Source organism: Dendronephthya gigantea, unplaced genomic scaffold (assembly GCF_004324835.1).
Source record: "Dendronephthya gigantea isolate DGI-Jeju-01 unplaced genomic scaffold, DenGig_1.0 000015F, whole genome shotgun sequence".
In the NCBI taxonomy this organism is placed as follows: Eukaryota; Metazoa; Cnidaria; class Anthozoa; order Malacalcyonacea; family Nephtheidae; genus Dendronephthya; species Dendronephthya gigantea.
In genome coordinates, this window is record NW_021163025.1 from 1,088,230 (window position 1) to 1,106,578 (window position 18,349).

General features: G+C 39.2%; 4 protein-coding genes across 5 annotated transcripts in view; 3 read left to right on the forward strand and 1 right to left on the reverse strand.

Annotated features, from left to right (window-relative positions):
- Positions 1-13,888, forward strand: part of LOC114520257 (D-glutamate cyclase, mitochondrial-like) — a 46,454-nt gene extending 32,566 nt beyond the window's left edge. For both annotated transcript variants that reach the window (XM_028540490.1, XM_028540491.1), the window contains exons 4-5: positions 12,776-13,074; positions 13,364-13,888. In XM_028540490.1, coding sequence (XP_028396291.1) covers positions 12,776-13,074; positions 13,364-13,501 — 437 coding nt within the window. In that variant the 3' untranslated portion in view covers positions 13,502-13,888. The remainder of the gene's footprint in view (positions 1-12,775; positions 13,075-13,363) is intronic.
- LOC114520260 (adhesion G-protein coupled receptor D1-like) lies at positions 1,840-3,333 on the forward strand. Its single transcript, XM_028540493.1, has one exon. The coding sequence runs from the start codon at positions 2,481-2,483 to the stop codon at positions 3,312-3,314; it is 834 nt and encodes a 277-aa protein (XP_028396294.1). The 5' UTR covers positions 1,840-2,480; the 3' UTR covers positions 3,315-3,333.
- Positions 3,339-7,217, forward strand: LOC114520256. Its single transcript, XM_028540489.1, has one exon. The coding sequence runs from the start codon at positions 4,143-4,145 to the stop codon at positions 6,855-6,857; it is 2,715 nt and encodes a 904-aa protein (XP_028396290.1). The 5' UTR covers positions 3,339-4,142; the 3' UTR covers positions 6,858-7,217.
- A 1,193-nt stretch (positions 13,889-15,081) lies between the features above and the next one.
- On the reverse strand, positions 15,082-16,537 carry LOC114520181. Its single transcript, XM_028540409.1, has 2 exons — positions 16,183-16,537; positions 15,082-16,010 (listed from the first exon to the last, which is right to left on the reverse strand). Exons 1-2 carry the CDS (start codon positions 16,535-16,537, stop codon positions 15,082-15,084), a joined length of 1,284 nt encoding a protein of 427 aa, XP_028396210.1.
- Positions 16,538-18,349: the final 1,812 nt, after the last annotated feature.

Sequence of the window (18,349 nt, forward strand, 5' to 3'; positions counted from 1 at the left end):
CAGAAACAAGATATTATCACAATTGATTGAATCTTTGATGCCATGCACTCGCGCCAAATTGAGAGAGCGCGTGAAAGAGAAATCAAATTTACATGTGAGGGGAAGAAATTTAAATAATTTTACCAACTTGCATTTATGAAGTAATAAAAAGGGCAGAAATTTGCTCGCGAATAAAAGGTCATGATCAATAATAGCTCGCTCGCAAAATATTGCACGTTTTCTATGTTAAGAGCTTTCAAGTTTGCTTTTTTTTGCTGTCAGAATTCAAAAGAAAACATGCAAATATGTGGCTCGCAAACAGTTCGTCCAAGCGAGATATTTCGCCTGGTTATTTTTAATTAAAACCACTCGCATTAATGATTCTGCCTTTACAACGCACTATATTCAAGAAAAACAGACGAAATACATATCCTAGTATTTCACGGAGAAAAAATGCCATAAATAAAGCCTTTATTACTTTGGGCGACTACTTTATATACAGCTGGATTATTGACTGGGAAAACATTCCAAGTATTGATAAATGGCCTGAATGTGTCAAAGAATATAAGTCCTTAAATATTAATTCAAGATATCATGATATCAGTGTCCCTACGTCAGTTTCTTGACCATAAAGAGGAGTCATTTGGAGTAAATCGCCCTATAGTAGAGCAACCATGGAACAACCAAAAGATTTTGTGTGTTGTGCCTCTCGCTTATTCATTTTGATTGTGTGTATATGCCTTCACAATGCCTCATCACAACACACAGTTGATTGGACCATGGAATCAGGATGGTTTGACCCAGGCAGAGTTCGACGAAGTGCGAAAAATTATACATGCACAGGAGATCAAACAACGTTTGCATACAAAATGGATGGTAATTGTTTCGATGACAACGCTTGCTTCAAGATTTTTTCAGATTGTTGTTGGTATTACCCACGGCGATGTGGTCGACAGGATTCAAACAAAACTACTGATATCAAAGAGCCTGCTTCAGCGTGGAAATGTGTGGAATCAAGTTTCCCACTGGCGCTATCACAGACGAGCTGTCGCGTCGACGGAGTAACCGGTGTTTGGATGATAACTAAATGTCCCGCAGACGACACCTTAAACGGGCTAGTAGCTAAATGTGAGAACGCCACAACGGAGTTTTCGTATCCCGTAGAAGATATTATCCCGGTAATTGGGGCAAATTTCCTCACTTACCGTAATAAGCACTGCGCCTTGTGCAATGGTGTAGAAAATTTCACAGCTTGGGATATACGTGTTGATGCATACGTTGTTCCCCCCGAGGGCTACGACCTGGATCAACAGTTAAAGTTCATCTTGGAAAACGGGGGAAAGATTAAACATTTTGCCCCCCGTGATGGTCAACCGCGGAGGTATTGTTATGGAAAGAATTATATTGATACTTGTAATGCAGCGAATCAACATTATAAAGGTTGTGTTGAAGGACCTATTGCAGTCGTAGGCGATGGACGCATCATGTACTTCAAGAACCAGGAATGTGCGTCTTGCAATGGTCGTCCTGACGTGACCGGATGGGGCACGAGTGGTTCTTGCGGCCCCGTAATGTCTGAAAAATTTTCGATCGTGTTTAAACTTAGGGGAACGAGTAAACGTGTATCTACGACAAGTGTCGTGACAAAGTTCTGTCCCTCTGGTTCCGTGTATGATACAAGCTTGAAGTTTTGTCGCAAAGGATATGTTATTTCTGCCAGTGATAGACTTGCTAGTGAATTTCTTGTCCTATTATGGTTAAAACCTCCTAGAATCTACTGGGGACCGAATTTTTGGCTTGAACATTGGTTACGAACTGCGTTAACATCTCAATTTTCGCTGTTACGATATCAAATTTCAAAAGTTACTGTCGAAGAGCAATATAGAACGAACATCTTCCTTGTAGCGACGTTTCGGTTAACCTTGACGCCATTTCAAAGCCTGATAATGGCAAACCCAAACGAACCGAAGTTGAATATCACTCGTGAAAATATCGCTTTCTTGCAACTTATGAACTCCACAGGCAATTTTACGCTAGTTTGGGATGGATACAATGTTTCTGTAATAAATTTAATTTCGAAACAGCTCTCGTGCTACTGAGAGGTGAAGTCTTATGAACACGACATTGACAGGGAAAATGGAACTTTTGTCCGGAATGGAACAGGAGAAAGGTTGTTACTGGAGGACTACACTATTGTTAAAGAAGAAGGTGGAAATGTTACATTATGTCGTAAATTGGTCTTGTCAGATTGTTTGGGAGGATCTTACGTTCCGTTAGCTCCAAACGAATACAGGACTTTTCCTAATTTATCAGTTTATTACAAAGCAACGAACCGAACTTTCCATTTCGGAGATTATCTGATCAGAGAAAATAGCAACGTCACATCTGAAGACTCAGGAAACTCGACAATTGCCATTTGTTTGCCTTTCAAAACCACGTTCAACGAAACTGAAGTACAATACAAAACAAACCGGACAAGTTATGCGTTACGAATTCTGACTATGATTGGTTTCAGTGTTTTGATAACCTGTTTGATTCTTCTTCTGTTAACTTATGGATTATTCAAAGAATTACAGACAGTACCTGGATTGAATCTGATGAACTTGAGTTTTTCCATGTTTTTCTCCCAGCTCGTATGGCTGGTGGGTACCTCTCATTTCACAGGGACAACCACATGTAAAGCTTTCGCCATAGTGGGACACTATCTTCTGCAAGCATCATTTCTGGCCATGTCCGTCATTTCACATCATGCTTGTCTCACGCTATCAAATCCCTTCATTGGACGAATCGTCAACAAATCTTTGCGGAGATTTATCGCGTATTCAGCATTCGTGTGGTTAATTCCTGCCATTGTGGTCGCAATTTGTGTCATTTTGGATGAAACAGAAGTCTTCTCAGTGGATTATGGAACAAACTGTTGGATGGGAACTGCAAATGCTAAGCTGTATTTGTTCCTGTTACCCCTGGCTATACTTCTACTGTATAATATCTTCAGATTTATCCAAACAGCACGTGGTTTATCTCGTCATGACAAAGACCGGAAAATGTTACAACAGAAAGAAGGAAAACCAAATCTTCTCATCTGCGTAAAAATTGCGACGTTGGTCGGCTTTCCCTGGCTGTTTGCTTTCTTTGGTGTTCTGTTTCCCGATGTTGAAGCGTTCGAATATTTGTTTGTTATTTTCGTTTGTTCGCAAGGATTGTACATTGGAATGGCATTCCTGTTCAAAAAGAAAACTTTGAAACTCTATCTTGATCGATGGGACGTGTTATTTACATCGCGAGAAAACTCATCTTCACAAGCGACTGGTGCGCTGACCTTTGAAATGACATGATGAAAATGCGAGCTAGATTTGAAACACATCTTAATTTCACTTAGGCGTAAATACTAATACTACAGTTGGGGACAATTGGCTTCAATTGTTTTTCAAATGTATACTTCTATCATAGTAATAACCTACTTCTACTAGCGACTTTAACTTGCCGCACTTAATACCGTATATAACTTATTAGTAACTTTAACTACGCTTGGGTATTGCTTTATAATTGCTTTATTTATTGCTAATATTTATCAAGCCAGGGGGGGAGGACAGAGTTTGTGAGAGATGAAATTTTTACTCAAGAGTAATAGCTCGAGTTAAGAGCATGTCAAACCTGACTTTTTACTGTCAGAATTGATGCATGTAAATATCGAGTGAATATGTAGCTAAGAGGAAATCGACTTAGGATAGACCTTATCACTGGCCCATGTGCTTTTTCTTGCCACAGTGTGAAATATTTCGCCCCTTTTAATTTCGAGCATAAAGTTTTTAAAACAATTTGTTCGTAGTTTGAAAGAGACAGCCCTGCAATACGTTTTCTTTGCCAAAGTGAAATATTTCGCCTCTATTGAAACCACTCGAATAAGTCATTCACAATAAACATGTTATCCATTCATTTGGACGAGGCTACCTTCGACGCTGTCATAGCGATTATGGCTACAATTGGATTTTTTACTGCATAAATATTCCAAGAATTTTATAAATGGCGTAAATGTGTCAAACAATATAAGTCCTTGAATCTTTCTTCAAGATATCACTACAGCAGAGTCTCTGCGTCAGCTTCTCGATCATAAAGAGGTGCTTGTGCATTCGGAATAATTTAATCGCTCTAGTGGATCAACCATGAAACAACCGAAAGATTTCGTGTGTTGTGCTTCTCCCTTATTCATTTTGATCGTCTGTATATGCCCTCACATTGCCACATTACAACACACAGTTGATCTACTCGAATCGAAATCATCTGAGCGGACTACGGAATCAAGACGGCAAAACCCAGGCAGAGTTCGACGAAGTTCGAAAAATTATACATGTAGAGGAAATCAAACAACGTTTGAATACAGCGCGAATGGTGGTTGTTTTTACGACAACGCTTGCTTCAAGATTTTTTCAGATTGTTGTCCGGATTACCCAAAGCTATGTGGTGGACAGGAGTCAAACAAAACTACCGATATCAAAGAGCCTGCTTCAGCATGGAAATGTATCCCATTTGGTGTCGCGCGCGGAGAGGATATTTCATGCGTAGCCCTTGGAATAACCGGGGTTTGGATGATAAATAAATGTCCATCTAACGACTCCGTCAACAGGTTAGTAGCCAAATGTAAGGACGTCCCAATGGGGCTATCGTATCCTACAACAGAGTTTTCGTATTCTGTAGGGGATATTATTCCAGTGGTTGGGGAAAATTTCCTTACTTACCGTAATAAGTACTGCGCCTTGTGCAATGGCGTAGAAAATTTCACATCTTGGGATATACGTGTTAAAACAAACGTTGTTCCCCCCGAGGGCTACGACCTGAATCAAAAGATCAAGTTTATCTTGGAAAACGGGGGAAAGATCGAATCTTTTTCGCCCCACATGGATCAACCACGGAGGTATTGTTATGGAATGAATTATATAGACAACTGTAATAATTCAACAAATCAACATTATAAACGTTGTATTGAAGGTCCTATTGCAGTCGTAACAAGCAGCGAACATAAATACTTCAAGAACCCTGAATGTGCGTCGTGTAATGGTCATCCTGGCCTGGTCGTATGGCACGCAGAAAGAGGTTGCGGCGGGGGCGTAGGATCTGACAAATTTTCGATCGTATTCAAGCTGAAGAGGACGACTGAACGTGTTATTACGACTAGTGTCGTGTCAAAGTCCTGTCCGTCTGGTTCCGTTTATGATACAAGCTTGAAGTTCTGTCGCAAAGGATATGTTATTTCTTCCAGTAATAAACTTGCCAACGAATTTTTGATCCTGCTGTGGTTAAAACCTCCTCTTAGAAGCGACTGGAAACTGCATTCGACACTTGGAAATTGGCTACGAACTGCATTCACATCTCGCTTTTTGCTTTTTCCAAATCAAATCTCTGAAGTTACTTTCCATAAGCAATACATATCAGCCAATACTTTTTTCGTTGCGACGTTTCGGTTAACCCTGACGCCATTTCAAAGCCTAGTAATGGCCAACCCAAATGAACCGGACTTGAACATCACTCGCGAAAATATCGCTTTTTTGCAACTTTTGAACTCCACAGGCAATTTTACGGTCGCTTACGATGGATACAATGTTTCTATAATAAATTTAATTTTAAAACAGCTCTCGTGCTACGGAGAGGAGAAGTCACATGAACACGACATTGACAGGGAAAATGGAACTTTTCTCGTGAATAAAACTGGCGAAAGATTGTTACTGGATGACTACACTATTGCTAAAGAAGAAGGTGGAAATGTTACATTATGTCGTAAATTGGTCTTGTCAGATTGTTTGGGAGGATCTTACGTTCCGTTAGCTCCAAACGAATACAGGACTTTTCCTAATTTATCAGTTTATTACAAAGCAACGAACCGAACTTTCCATTTCGGAGATTATCTGATCAGAGAAAATAGCAACGTCACATCTGAAGACTCAGGAAACTCGACAATTGCCATTTGTTTGCCTTTCAAAACCACGTTCAACGAAACTGAAGTAAAATACAAAACAAACCGAACAAGTTATGCGTTACAAATTCTGACTACGAGTGGTTTTAGTGTTTCGATAACCTGTTTGTTTCTTCTTCTGTTAACTTATGGATTATTCAAAGAATTGCGGACAGTTCCTGGATTGAATCTGATGAACTTGAGTTTTTCCATGTTTCTGTCCCAACTCGTATGGCTGGTGGGTACCTCTCATTTCACAGGGACAACCACATGTAAAGCTTTCGCCATAGTGGGACACTATCTTCTGCAAACATCATTTCTGGCCATGTCCGTCATCTCACATCATACCTGTCTCACGTTGTCAAATCCCTTCATTGGACGAATCGTCAACAAGTCTTTTCGACGATTTATCGCGTATTCAGCATTCGTGTGGTTAATTCCTGCCATTGTGATCGCAATTTGTGTCATTTTGGATGAAACAGAAGTGTTCCTAATAGATTATGGAACAAATTGTTGGATGGAAACTGCAAATGCTAAGCTATATTTGTTTCTGTTACCCTTGGCTATACTTCTACTGTATAATATCTTCAGATTTATCCAAACAGCACGTGGTTTATCTCGTCATAACAAGGACAGAAAAATGTTAAAACAGAAAGAAGGAAAACAAAATCTTCTCATATGCGCAAAAATTGCGACGTTGGTCGGCTTTCCCTGGCTGTTTGCTTTCTTTGGTGTTCTGTTTCCCGATGTTGAAGCCTTCGAATATTTGTTTGTTATTTTCGTTTGTTCACAAGGATTGTACATTGGCGTCGCTTTTCTGTGCAACAAAAAAACTTTGAAACTTTATGTTGATCGATGGAACGCATTCTTGACGTCACGAGAAAATTCATCTTCACAAGCGACTGGTGCGCTGACCTTTGAAATGACATAATGAAAATGCGAGCTAGATTTGCAAATCTTGATTTCACTTGGGTGTAAATACTAAACGATACCTGGGCACAGTTAGGGACAATTGGCTTTAATAGTTTTTCCATTGTATACTTGTAGTAATAACCAACTTATACTAGCGACTGTAACTTGCCGCATGCACTTGGGCTCTAAACCAATAGTTTTGCGTTGCATACTTCCACCTTAGTGGAAACTATATAACTTATCAGTGACTTTAAGTACACACATTGGTATAGCTTGCTATAATTGCTTTGCATTTGATTTCGAGTTTAATAATATTTAGACATGCAGACATATCCTATTCAGTGAAAATGCTTCTTTAAGTATACTCGTGATTCCTTCTGGTGACATATTTCGTTAAGGAATTAGCTTGTTCAAAAATGGGGACAGTTTATACTCCCTCAAATTTCATATTGTGCTTGTCTTTATTTGTTTTAATTGGATTTTATTGTATAGTTTACAAGGATTGTAGCTACATTGCATTAGCGTTTCTTTTTCACCAAAAAACTCTGAATCTTTATAAAAGTCTATGGAAAAAAGACACCACGTTTAATTCCTACAGCAGCAACGGACAAAGCATTCAGACGAGGTCAAAAAATGCGAATGAAGAATAAAATCGCATTTTATTAATTTTAGGGGATTTTGTTAAATTCAATCCTTTATGATGACCCTCATTTTGTATGCCTGCCGACCTGTTCAATTTTAATGTAGACTAGCAGGCTAAAGATAAGGTTTGCTAGCAGTGGCGTAGCCAGCATTGCATGCATGCCTGACGATTTAGTTATGCTATGGAAATTTTACTGTCGACCTAGCTATAAGATAATGTTTGCTAGTCATGGTGGAGCGAATTTTTAAAGCTCTGTTGGCTCTATCTGTTATACAAATATATCCATGCATATACTCCTGTTTTTGTCCATATTGTATTTTCTTATAAAAATCGTCCACTACAGTCTGTTTCATCCGTATATAGGAATCAGCAGGGGTTATCTTTATATCAGCTGCGAAGTCCGGATAGAAAAATATCTTCGTAGACGTTCATAGACATTTTAAATTAAGGTTTTGGAAGAAATATTTTCCTAAAGTATTTTGTGACGATTACAAGGTCATTTAAAGCGAAGCTGCAGCACCAGCCACCAAGCTAACTTTTTCAAATTACGGAGAAGCTATTTGTTTTATCGTTTTATGGCAACAAACGTTACGATAAAACTGTTCGAACTCGCTGTTCGAAACTTAAGTCGCTGCGATATCATGCATGCATAGCGCTTCAAGTTCCATTTCAATCCAATTATCGTTATCATTTTAAAGTGCCTATATATCAATTGTGGGATCTTTATGCATTTGAAAAGAATGTAAAAAGTTAGTTGATATATTAAAAAAGTTTTTTGATTTAGTGCAATAATTTTGAAGATACTAGCCTTCAAACTACCTGCAGTTCCTGAGTCCCAGGCTCCTGTAAACAATGGGCAGTAATAGCCGTTTTTTAAACCCAGGAGGTTGGGACTCAGGAACTGCAGGTAGTTTAAAGGCTAGTATCTTCGAAATTATTGCACTAAATCAAAAAACGTTTTTTAACATATTAACTAACTTTTTACGTTCTTTCCAAATGCATAAAGATCCCACGAGTGATATAGGCACTTTAAGTTATCTTTTTATCAAATTATCATTTTCAAGTTCTCTTTCCATCCATCCAATTATGTCATCATCATTTTTCAAGTTTTCTTTCCCTCCATCCAATTATCAATATCATTTTCATGTTCTCGTTGTATCTGTCCATCCAATTATATCATCATCTTTATTTTCAAGTTCTCTTTCCATCCATCCATCCATCCAATTATATCATCGTCATTATTTTAAAATTCTCGTTCCATCCATCCATCCATTTTTCAAGTTCTCTTATCATCCATCCAATTACCATCAACGTTTTTAAGTTCTCTTTACATCCACCCAATTATCACCATCTGTTTAAATCTTGAGCAGCTGAGTGTGGAAATTAGGCGAGCTTTTCTCAGGGAAATGCGAGTAAATATTTTACCTGTTTATATGATAATATATATATTCAAGGACACACATGGAAATTCAAATCTTCGCATTTCACTTCAGAAAAATATTCAATTGATCAGAATATTATCAAACAATGTAGACCCCCTTGAGCTGAAAGTCATTAGTGTTATTGCTATCGCAAAATCGCCGTGTTCTCGGCTATAAAAGGCTGTGTACATTTGGGGTAGCTAAATCACACAGCAACGGGCATAATGAAGCTAACGACAGACATTTTGCGCTATTCTCCTTTCATATTCGTTTTGATGAGGTGTATATGCGTTCACAATGCCACATCACAGCGCACAGTTGATCGACTCGAATCGAAATCACTTGAGCGGACTATGGAATCAGGATGGTTTAATCCTGGCAGAGCTCGTCGAAGTTTGAGACAGGAATTATGCACAGGAAATAAGACAGAGTTCGTGTATAATTATAAGAACACTTGTTTCTACGACCACGCTTGCTTCAAGATTTTTTCAGATTGTTGCTTCTTAGTCGGAATATGCGGCGTTCAGGAGTCAACCAAGACTACTGACATTAAAGAGCCTGTTTCAGCGTGGAAATGTGTCGAATTTGGTCCTTTGCTTCGGCTCTCAGGGCAGTGTAAAATCATTGGAGTTACCGGGGTTTGGATGATATCCAAGTGTCCAGCAAACGACACCAAAGGGACAAAAGCTAAATGTGAGAATACGCTATCCGAGTTTTCGTTCCCCTTAGGTAATCTCATTCCCGTAGTTGGAGCAAACGCTCTCACTTACCGTAATAAGTACTGCGCCTTGTGCAATGGCGTGGAAAATTACACAGCTTGGGATATACGTGTTGAGACATACGTTGTCCCCCCGAGGGCTACGACCTGGATCAACAGATCAAGTTTATCTTGGAGAACGGGGGAACGATTAAACCATTTTCGCCCCGCAACGGTCAACCGCGGAGGTATTGTTATGGAAAGAATTATATTGATACCTGTAGCAATGAAACAAATCGACATTATAAATTTTGTGACGGTCCTATTATGGTCGTAACAAGCAGCGAATATCACTTCAAGAACGTTAATTGTGCTTTATGTAATGGTCATTTCACTTTAAATTGGGAAACAAACTTTATCTGCAGCCCCGTAACATCTGAAACGTTTTCGGTCGTATTCCAACTAAGAGGACGAGTAAAGGGTTGTCTACGACTAGTGTCGTGTCAAAGTCCTGTCCGTCTGGTTCCGTGTATGATACAAGCTTAAAGTTTTGTCGCGAAGGATATGCTATATCTTCCAGTAATAGACTTGCTAGTGAATTTTTTATCCTTTTGTGGTTAAAACCTCCTCCTAGAAGCACTGGAAACTGAATTCGACACTTGAAAATTGGCTACGAACTGCATTTACAACACGTTTTTGCTTCTTCCAAGTCAAATATCAGAAGTCACTTTCCATAAGCAATACGAATCAGCCAATAATATTTTGTGGCGACGTTTCAGTTAACCCTGACGCCATTTCAAAGCCTAGTAATGGCCAACCCAAACGAACCTAACTTGAACATCACTCGCGAAAATATGGCTTTTTTGCAACTTTTGAACTCCACAGGCAATTTTACGCTAGGTTGGGATGGATACAATGTTTCTGTGGTAAGCGTTGTTTCAAAACAACTCTCGTGCTACGGAGAGGAGAAGTCACATGAACACGACATTGACAGGGAAAATGGAACTTTTCTCGTGAATAAAACTGGCGAAAGATTGTTACTGGATGACTACACTATTGTTAAAGAAGAAGGTGGAAATGTTACATTATGTCGTAAATTGGTCTTGTCAGATTGTTTGCGAGGATCTTACGTTCCGTTAGCTCCAAACGAATACAGGACTTTTCCTAATTTATCAGTTTATTACAAAGCAATGAACCGAACTTTCCATTTTGGGGAGTATCTGATCAGTGAAAGTTTGAACAAAGAAAATAGAACGTTACAACTGGAGATTTAAAGAACTCAACGATTGCCATTTGTTCACCATTCAAAAATACTTTCAGCAAAACTGAAGTAAAATCCCAAAAACCCCCAACAAATTATGCGCTTCGTATTTTGACTACGATTGGTTTCAGTGTTTCCATAACCTGTTTGATTCTTCTTCTGTTAACTTATGGGTTATTTAAAGAGTTGAGAACTGTTCCTGGATTGAATCTGATGAACTTGAGTTTTTCCATGTTTCTGTCCCAACTCGTATGGCTGGTGGGTACCTCTCATTTCACAGGGACAACCACATGTAAAGCTTTCGCCATAGTGGGACACTATCTTCTGCAAGCATCATTTCTGGCCATGTCCGTCATCTCACATCATACTTGTCTCACGCTATCAAATCCCTTCATTGGACGAATCGTGAACAAGTCTTTTCGACGATTTATCGCGTATTCAGCATTCGTGTGGTTTATTCCTGCCATTGTGGTCGCAATTTGTGTCACTTTGGATGAAACAGAAGTGTTCCCAGTAGATTATGGAAGAAACTGTTGGATGGAAACTGTAAACGCAAAGCTATATTTGTTTCTGTTACCCCTGGCTATACTTCTACTGTATAATATCTTCAGATTTATCCAAACAGCACGTGGTTTATCTCGTCATAACAAGGACAGAAAAATGTTGCAACAGAAAGAAGGAAAACAAAATCTTCTCATATGCGCAAAAATTGCGACGTTGGTCGGCTTTCCCTGGCTGTTTGCTTTCTTTGGTGTTCTGTTTCCCGATGTTGAAGCCTTCGAATATTTGTTTGTTATTTTCGTTTGTTCACAAGGATTGTACATTGGGATCGCTTTTCTGTTCAACAAAAAAACTTTGAAACTTTATGTTGATCGATGGAACGCGTTCTTGACGTCACGAGAAAATTCATCCTCACGAGCGACTGGTGCGCAGACCATTGAAATGACATGATGAAAATGCGAGTTAGATGCGCAACCCAATTTCGACTAATCGATACCTTGAACAGTTTGTGCAATTAGGGATAGCCTTAATCAATAGTTTTTATATTGTATAACTTAGTGCCGCACTTGGGCAGCATCTGCACATGTAGTTAATTGGGGATAATTAGGCGGAGCTGTAATTTATAGTTTTGCGTTGCATACTTCAAAGTTGGTGGAAACTATAGAACTTATTAGTAACTTTAACTTGCGGTCATTTGGGCACGCTTAGGCATAGCTTTTTAATCCATAGCTTTGTATTGTATATATTGTAGTAACAACAAGTTTTTCTCTGTTTAATAAGAGCTCTTATTTGAACATCAGTAACTAATTCACTCGTTCATATCAAAAGAAGAAAATCGCACATAAAACCCAGCAAAAAGTGCAAGTGTAAAGGCCTTAAAGGGCCTATGACAGCACCTCCAGACCTCTGAAACATTGATCTGCGAGCACTTATTCGTCTCCCGGCCCCGAATTGATGTTTTTCATCGATTGTTCTTGCACAAACGCACCAGCAAGCTCTACCCTACTCGAGCTACTTTAGCGCGGCCTCCCACAATATTTTGAAAAACTTTGTACTGCATGGGGGAAATGTTTGTGGAATACTCCTCTTTTATATCCTTCTCCCTTTCACGAGCAATCCCATTACTGCATTAGGAATATATTACACTATACGCGACTCGTGTTTTGTTTCCAAATTTTAAGAGTTTTTTCATCATAAGGCCTAGTTCATACGTTGCTTTTTGTTCGCGTCGAATGCAATTCAAACAATGAATAATGAGATGACAATGAGGTTGAATGAGGTTTAACGTCTCATTATCTATTGTTTGAATTGCATTCGACGCGCCTTAAATGCAACGTATGAACTAGACCTTGTGATCCAAAAAAAAACTCTTCTAATTGCCCTCTAAGTGCTCCATTTTAAAATTTGGTTTCAGCGGGAGAGGACGACTGTATTTCAACGAGCAGTATTGGCGATGGAGGTAATGAACTGGGGATGGGAAAAGTCCAAAAGCAGGTGGAAGATCACGTGCCTCATGGGAAACAAATTGCCTGCGTGGTGCCGTCAGATTTCCTCATCACAGCAGGGGTGTCGAACTGGGGTGGTTATGCCATTGCTGTCGGATTGTACGTGTTGTCCACGTGCCCGATTCATGTTAGGTACGTGCGACGGGGGCTCGCGAATGTCGGCGAAGATGACAAAGGAAAGGATGATTTTTTGAACACCGTGGAGCAGGTACTAGATAAAAATATTTTCTTCGAGCTTGATCTAGATTAGGTCCAGTTTGAGCGCATGGGGTGATGAAACGGCGATGGTCGTGAGGTAGGGTGGTAGTCCTTCCCTTTTAGGGATCATCTATCAGTAAAAAAGAGATACCAAGATGTAATTTAGAAATCCCCCTTATATAGATCGGAGTAGTCCTCAACCCCCCTCCTCTATGATATATATCATAGTAAAGACTACGTAATCTTGGGTCCAGAAAAAACTTGAAGCATCTCATAAATTATTTGGCTAATATTTTCAGGAAGCTGAAATTTTGAAAATGTTAGCGGCCGAAGGAGTTCGCGATGGTATAACAGAAAAGGCTGAGCAGTCTGTTGATGGTTTTCAATTTTATCCTCACCATGCTGAGCAAATCGAAAAATTTTTGAAGTCTTTGTAATGGATATCGGCATTGAGGCATTTGATCCCAAAAAACATAATTTGAACATTTTTCTCTGTCTGGCAATGTAAACATACCTATACATTAGAAATAAATATATTGTAGTAAAGTGTTGACCAATGATTTGGTTAACGAGCCGAAAACGTTGAATAAATTAACGTAGTCTACGAGTACCAACAAACATATATAATTTAGTTCCAAGTCTTATAGACTCTAAGTACAAACAATTGGTATTAAATTGATGATGATTAATATCTTCACAAAACAAGATTATGATCCTGACAACATATTATATGAATTGAATTTTCTTAACTTCATGTGACATGTAATGGACGACTTGCGGTTTAGGCTAATTTCTTACCCCGGCGACAAAAAGGACATCTTTGAAAGAGCATATTAAAATTAGTAAAGTTGACAAATTTTGTATACTTCTGAATCACAGCCTGAAATGTGTAACTAAATCAGTTACTTGGCATTTCCGCACGTAATACAAAAGTATATAAAATTTGTTATATTGGTTATATTTTCTGTATTTATTTCTGCATTTTTACATAATTTCGCAGTCCTGGGGTGGATGCCTAGGTTCTTGAGTGAATCCTGAGCTAGTGTGCGGTTGCTGCGATGTAGGAAAACTATAAGGCGAGGTTTCGTCACTCGAGTTTGAAAAACTGAAGCTGGAAGGAGACGGTCTGGAATAGGTGTCAGGGTTCTGAAACCAGAACCCGAGGTCCTGGGATGAATGCCCAGGTTCTTCAGTGAATCCTGAGCTAGCGTGCAGTTGCCGCGATGTAGGAAAACTAGGAGGCGAGGTTTCATCACTCGAGTCCAAAGAACTGAAGCTGGAAAGAGACGGTCTGGAATAGGTGTCAGGGTTCTGAAACCAGAACCCGAGGTCCTGGGATGAATGCCCAGGTTCTTCAGTGAATCCTGAGCTAGCGTGCAGTTGCTGCGATGTAGGAAAACTAGGAGGCGAGGTTTCGTCATTCGAGTCCGAAGAACTGGAGCTAGATGTGGACGGTCTGGAATGGATGTCAACGTCCTGAAAACTTGGGCCGAAGTGCTGGGGTGAATGCTTAGGTTCTTGAGTGAATCCTGACTCACCAGAAACGTATGGCAGGACAGTACCCAGTATGGCTGGTATCTGAGATATCATCATTTTAGCTAAACTATTGGATGTCTGGGAATAGTTAGAAGAGTCCTTATGTTCATGTCGTTTTTCATCTAAAATTGAAAAAAAACACAGATGGTGATGAAACGAGCACGTTTGTAGCTATTAGGGCAGCACTTAGGTGATTGCATTTTTCGGCTTAAAATGCCGAACATCGATACAGCTGAGTCTGGCTATTTCTCATGTTCCGACAAATCATGCTACTCCTGCACCTTTGAAAAAAACAATCATTTCCTTCTTGGCAAATATTACAAGAAATTTGAATCATGATTTAAATGGCCATCCACCAATTTAAAACTTTTTTAGTTCGTTGTATGCTGATATAATCGTATACTATTCTAATTATACTTTTCATAGCTTCTCCTGCTAGGCCTCAATCCGACATCTTCGACGTAGGGCACTTAATCCGGATTCACAGTAGAAATGCAACGTGAAGTAACATACCACTCTTCCGCTGGCGCTCTTCTTTTTCTACAGCTTCAACCTTTTCTTCGAACTTCCTCGCAGTCCAACTTTCTAACATTCTTAGCTCTTCTTCTGTACACTGGGTAACTAGATGTAGACCGCTGGTACTATTCTGGAATATCTCGATAATTTTTCTCTTCTTCTGTTGAAAAGTTTTCCGAAGACTGGGGACGTCTGTTTCTTCTTGCCTCTGCAACTCTACCTCCACTGCCCATCTAAAATCTTCGACAGCTTTCATCAAACGTATTTGCTGATTCGATTTTTCCTCCTTTTCCTTAGCCTCAACTTTATCCTTTAATCTCATGGAGGCCCATGTTTTCAAATCTTGAAGTACACTGTTTACATATTCCTTCTCGAGGTCAACTTGTGCTGTGCTTCTTCTAAACTTGCCCAGAAGAGCATCGCTTTTCTTGATGAGGTGCTCTTCGAGATCTTGTTTCACAGGAGTATTGATAACCTTGTAAGCTTTGATAAGATTTTCCTCGAAGCACCGTTTTGCTTTGTCAACTGTACCACGTTGAAGCTGCCTGACCACTGACTTGACATTGACAATGTCACCGTTTTCCAGATTTTGCGCAAATGTTTTCACAAGGTCATCGACGTTCTCGAAATTAACAACGAAGTTACCAAAGCTACGTGGCTCTTTCAATTGACCAGATATGATGCTTTTTAATTCTTCGATGCGTGTTTGGAACTCTTCAGAAGTAGTGCGGAGATCAAGATTGCTCACGTCTCCGGAGGGTGTTGGAAGGGTAAAGACTTTAATGCTTTCGAACGAGGAGCGCAGCTTCTCACGAACCTTGTTCCTTTGATTAACGTCCTCGCCGCGTTTCATTTCTTCGTCAAAAATCTTGGCAAGAGCTTCCTCGTCGGTGCCTAAAAGTAGATAAAATTATGGCAGCTCTCAGCTGATTCAACAATAACAGGAACTCTCCAGTTAACTGGGGTTGAATATGACGCAGTAACTAGTTCGGATGCCAATTTCATTGGATTCGATAAAATTTATAAACACATTTTAACCTAACTTCCATGCGGCTTCACCACCTACCTTCAAAGTGAAAATCCCGTAACACAATATGTAGATGTCCAAATTTCGGCCTCTCGAGACTGTTTGACGACACACGGCTGGCGACCTCAACAAGAAGACCAAGCTCGTTCAGGATATTGTTCTTCTGGAGCCCACCTTTCCAATTAAACAGGATTACTTTCGACAAAAGAAGAATTGGTGTCAGGAGGGTAGCGTCACTCTCAATGCCTTCGTCTCCTTGTCCTTCAGTGTCCACGAAGAATGCACAGCCACTGTTTTCAATTCTGTGCATCACGCTTGCGACGTGGACCCCTTTCGTGCACACATCTATTTGGTTAGACGAGGGGAAAACTTTGTCACCAATAAGACAATTCATGACGAATGATTTGCCCTGTCTGGCCGGTCCGAGGATGGTAATGAAGTTGAGAAATTTGTCCAAAGCGGACGTTGAACGTTGCAACGGCTCCGGTGTAGAAACATAAAGTTTTCCGCCACTTCGGGTGATCCAAGACAAACACTTCTTACTCTCTGTGCTGGCATTTGCCCTATGAGAAGGAATGTCATTATATAACAACTTTTCAAATCATATTTCAATTTTTAATTTAATTTAAATTTATATGACTGTTGCCCCATCTCTTAATCTAAATCATGCATCTGCCTTGATAAAAATTGCTGTGTCATACTGCAGTCGTAATTATTATATTAATGGTTTCCCACACAGCTTGCATGTCATAGGCCTAGCGACCGCTAGAGTTTCGAAATCTATTGTGCGTGAATATTGTCTCGATATCATCACGATCATAAGTCATAAGGGTGTTTCCACAAAGTTAATATAGTATAATGTAATAAGAAAATTATACTCTAATATAACTATACTCTATACTGAGAAGGAACGTCATTATACCCAATCATATTTAAGTTGGCTCGATACAGTTTTCAAAAATTCCATCGTTCATCAGTTTGACACGTTCAAACAACGCATTTTTATGATTTATTCTGGAGATATTGGGGTTTTTTATATATTTTGATGTCTCTACTTTTGAATCGTATTAGTTTTAGTAGCAGATCGTCCGTTGCTATGGCGACATACGTGTACAAAATTCACTCCAAATTCCAAAATTGCCACGGATAGTTGGAAAAGAAGCACGGTGACCCCCAATTTTTTTCGTGCATTATTTTACTTGGAAGAAAAACTAACAATTAGCAAAATATAAAAAATTCTATAATGCTACATTTTTGCTATAAAATGCTACAAAAATGCAAAAATGACATTTTTTCGATAATTTTTTTTTCCCACTATAGAATTTTTTTATATTTTGCTAATTGTTAGTTTTTCTTCCATGTAAAATAATGCACGAAAAAAATTGGGGGTCACCGTGCTTCCTTTCCAACTATCCGAGGCAATTGGTCATTTTGGAGTGAATTTTGTACTCGTATGTCGCCATAGCAACGGATGATTTGTTACTAAAACTAATACGATTCAAAAGTAGAAACATCAAAATATTTAAAACCCCAATATCTCTGGAATAAATCATAAAATGCGTTGTTTGAACGTGTCAAAGTGATGAACGATGGAATTTTTGAAAGCTTTATCGAGCCAACTTAAAATCTAATTTAATTTAATGAATAAAATTTAATGTTATGCCTGTTGTCCGGTCCCATGCCGTTGTTATTAAAATTTTTTAGTAAAGTCTCACTCTAAACAACTCTAAACAAGACAACCTGTTGGCGTTTACTATATAAGGACTATACTTTAAATACTGACGCGACTGTCCGCGCGGAGTAGTAAGCCTGCGACACAACACAAAAAATAATAATCGCGAAACCTTAGACCCGAGTAATCATGCATCCGCTTTGATGAAAATTGCTGTGAATGCTGCTTTCGTAATTATATATTAATGGCATTCTCCACACAACTTGCATGTCATCGGCCTATAGTAAACGCTAGAGTTTCGAAATCTATAATGTATGAATATTGTCTCGATATCATCACGATCATAACGGGGTTTCCACTAAGTTAATATAGTGTTATGTGATAAGAAAATTATACTCTTAGACTTACACTGATTGGGGGATATACGTGGTCATAAAGATACGGTTATGTCAGTCTTGCAAGGTTGCATAGAATTGTTTGCTGATTGGATTTGGTAATACTTCGATGCCCACGCAAATAATTCACCTCATAAAC

Excerpts from the sequence above, each read along its gene's own strand:
- LOC114520181 (XM_028540409.1), bottom strand. The coding sequence starts at position 16,537 with ATGAATTGTCTTATTGGTGACAAAGTTTTCCCCTCGTCTAACCAAATA. Across the intron at positions 16,011-16,182 it reads ACGGGATTTTCACTTTGAAG|GCACCGACGAGGAAGCTCTT; the intron begins GTAGGTGGTGAA and ends ATCTACTTTTAG.
- LOC114520256 (XM_028540489.1), top strand. The coding sequence starts at position 4,143 with ATGAAACAACCGAAAGATTTCGTGTGTTGTGCTTCTCCCTTATTCATT.
- LOC114520260 (XM_028540493.1), top strand. The coding sequence starts at position 2,481 with ATGATTGGTTTCAGTGTTTTGATAACCTGTTTGATTCTTCTTCTGTTA.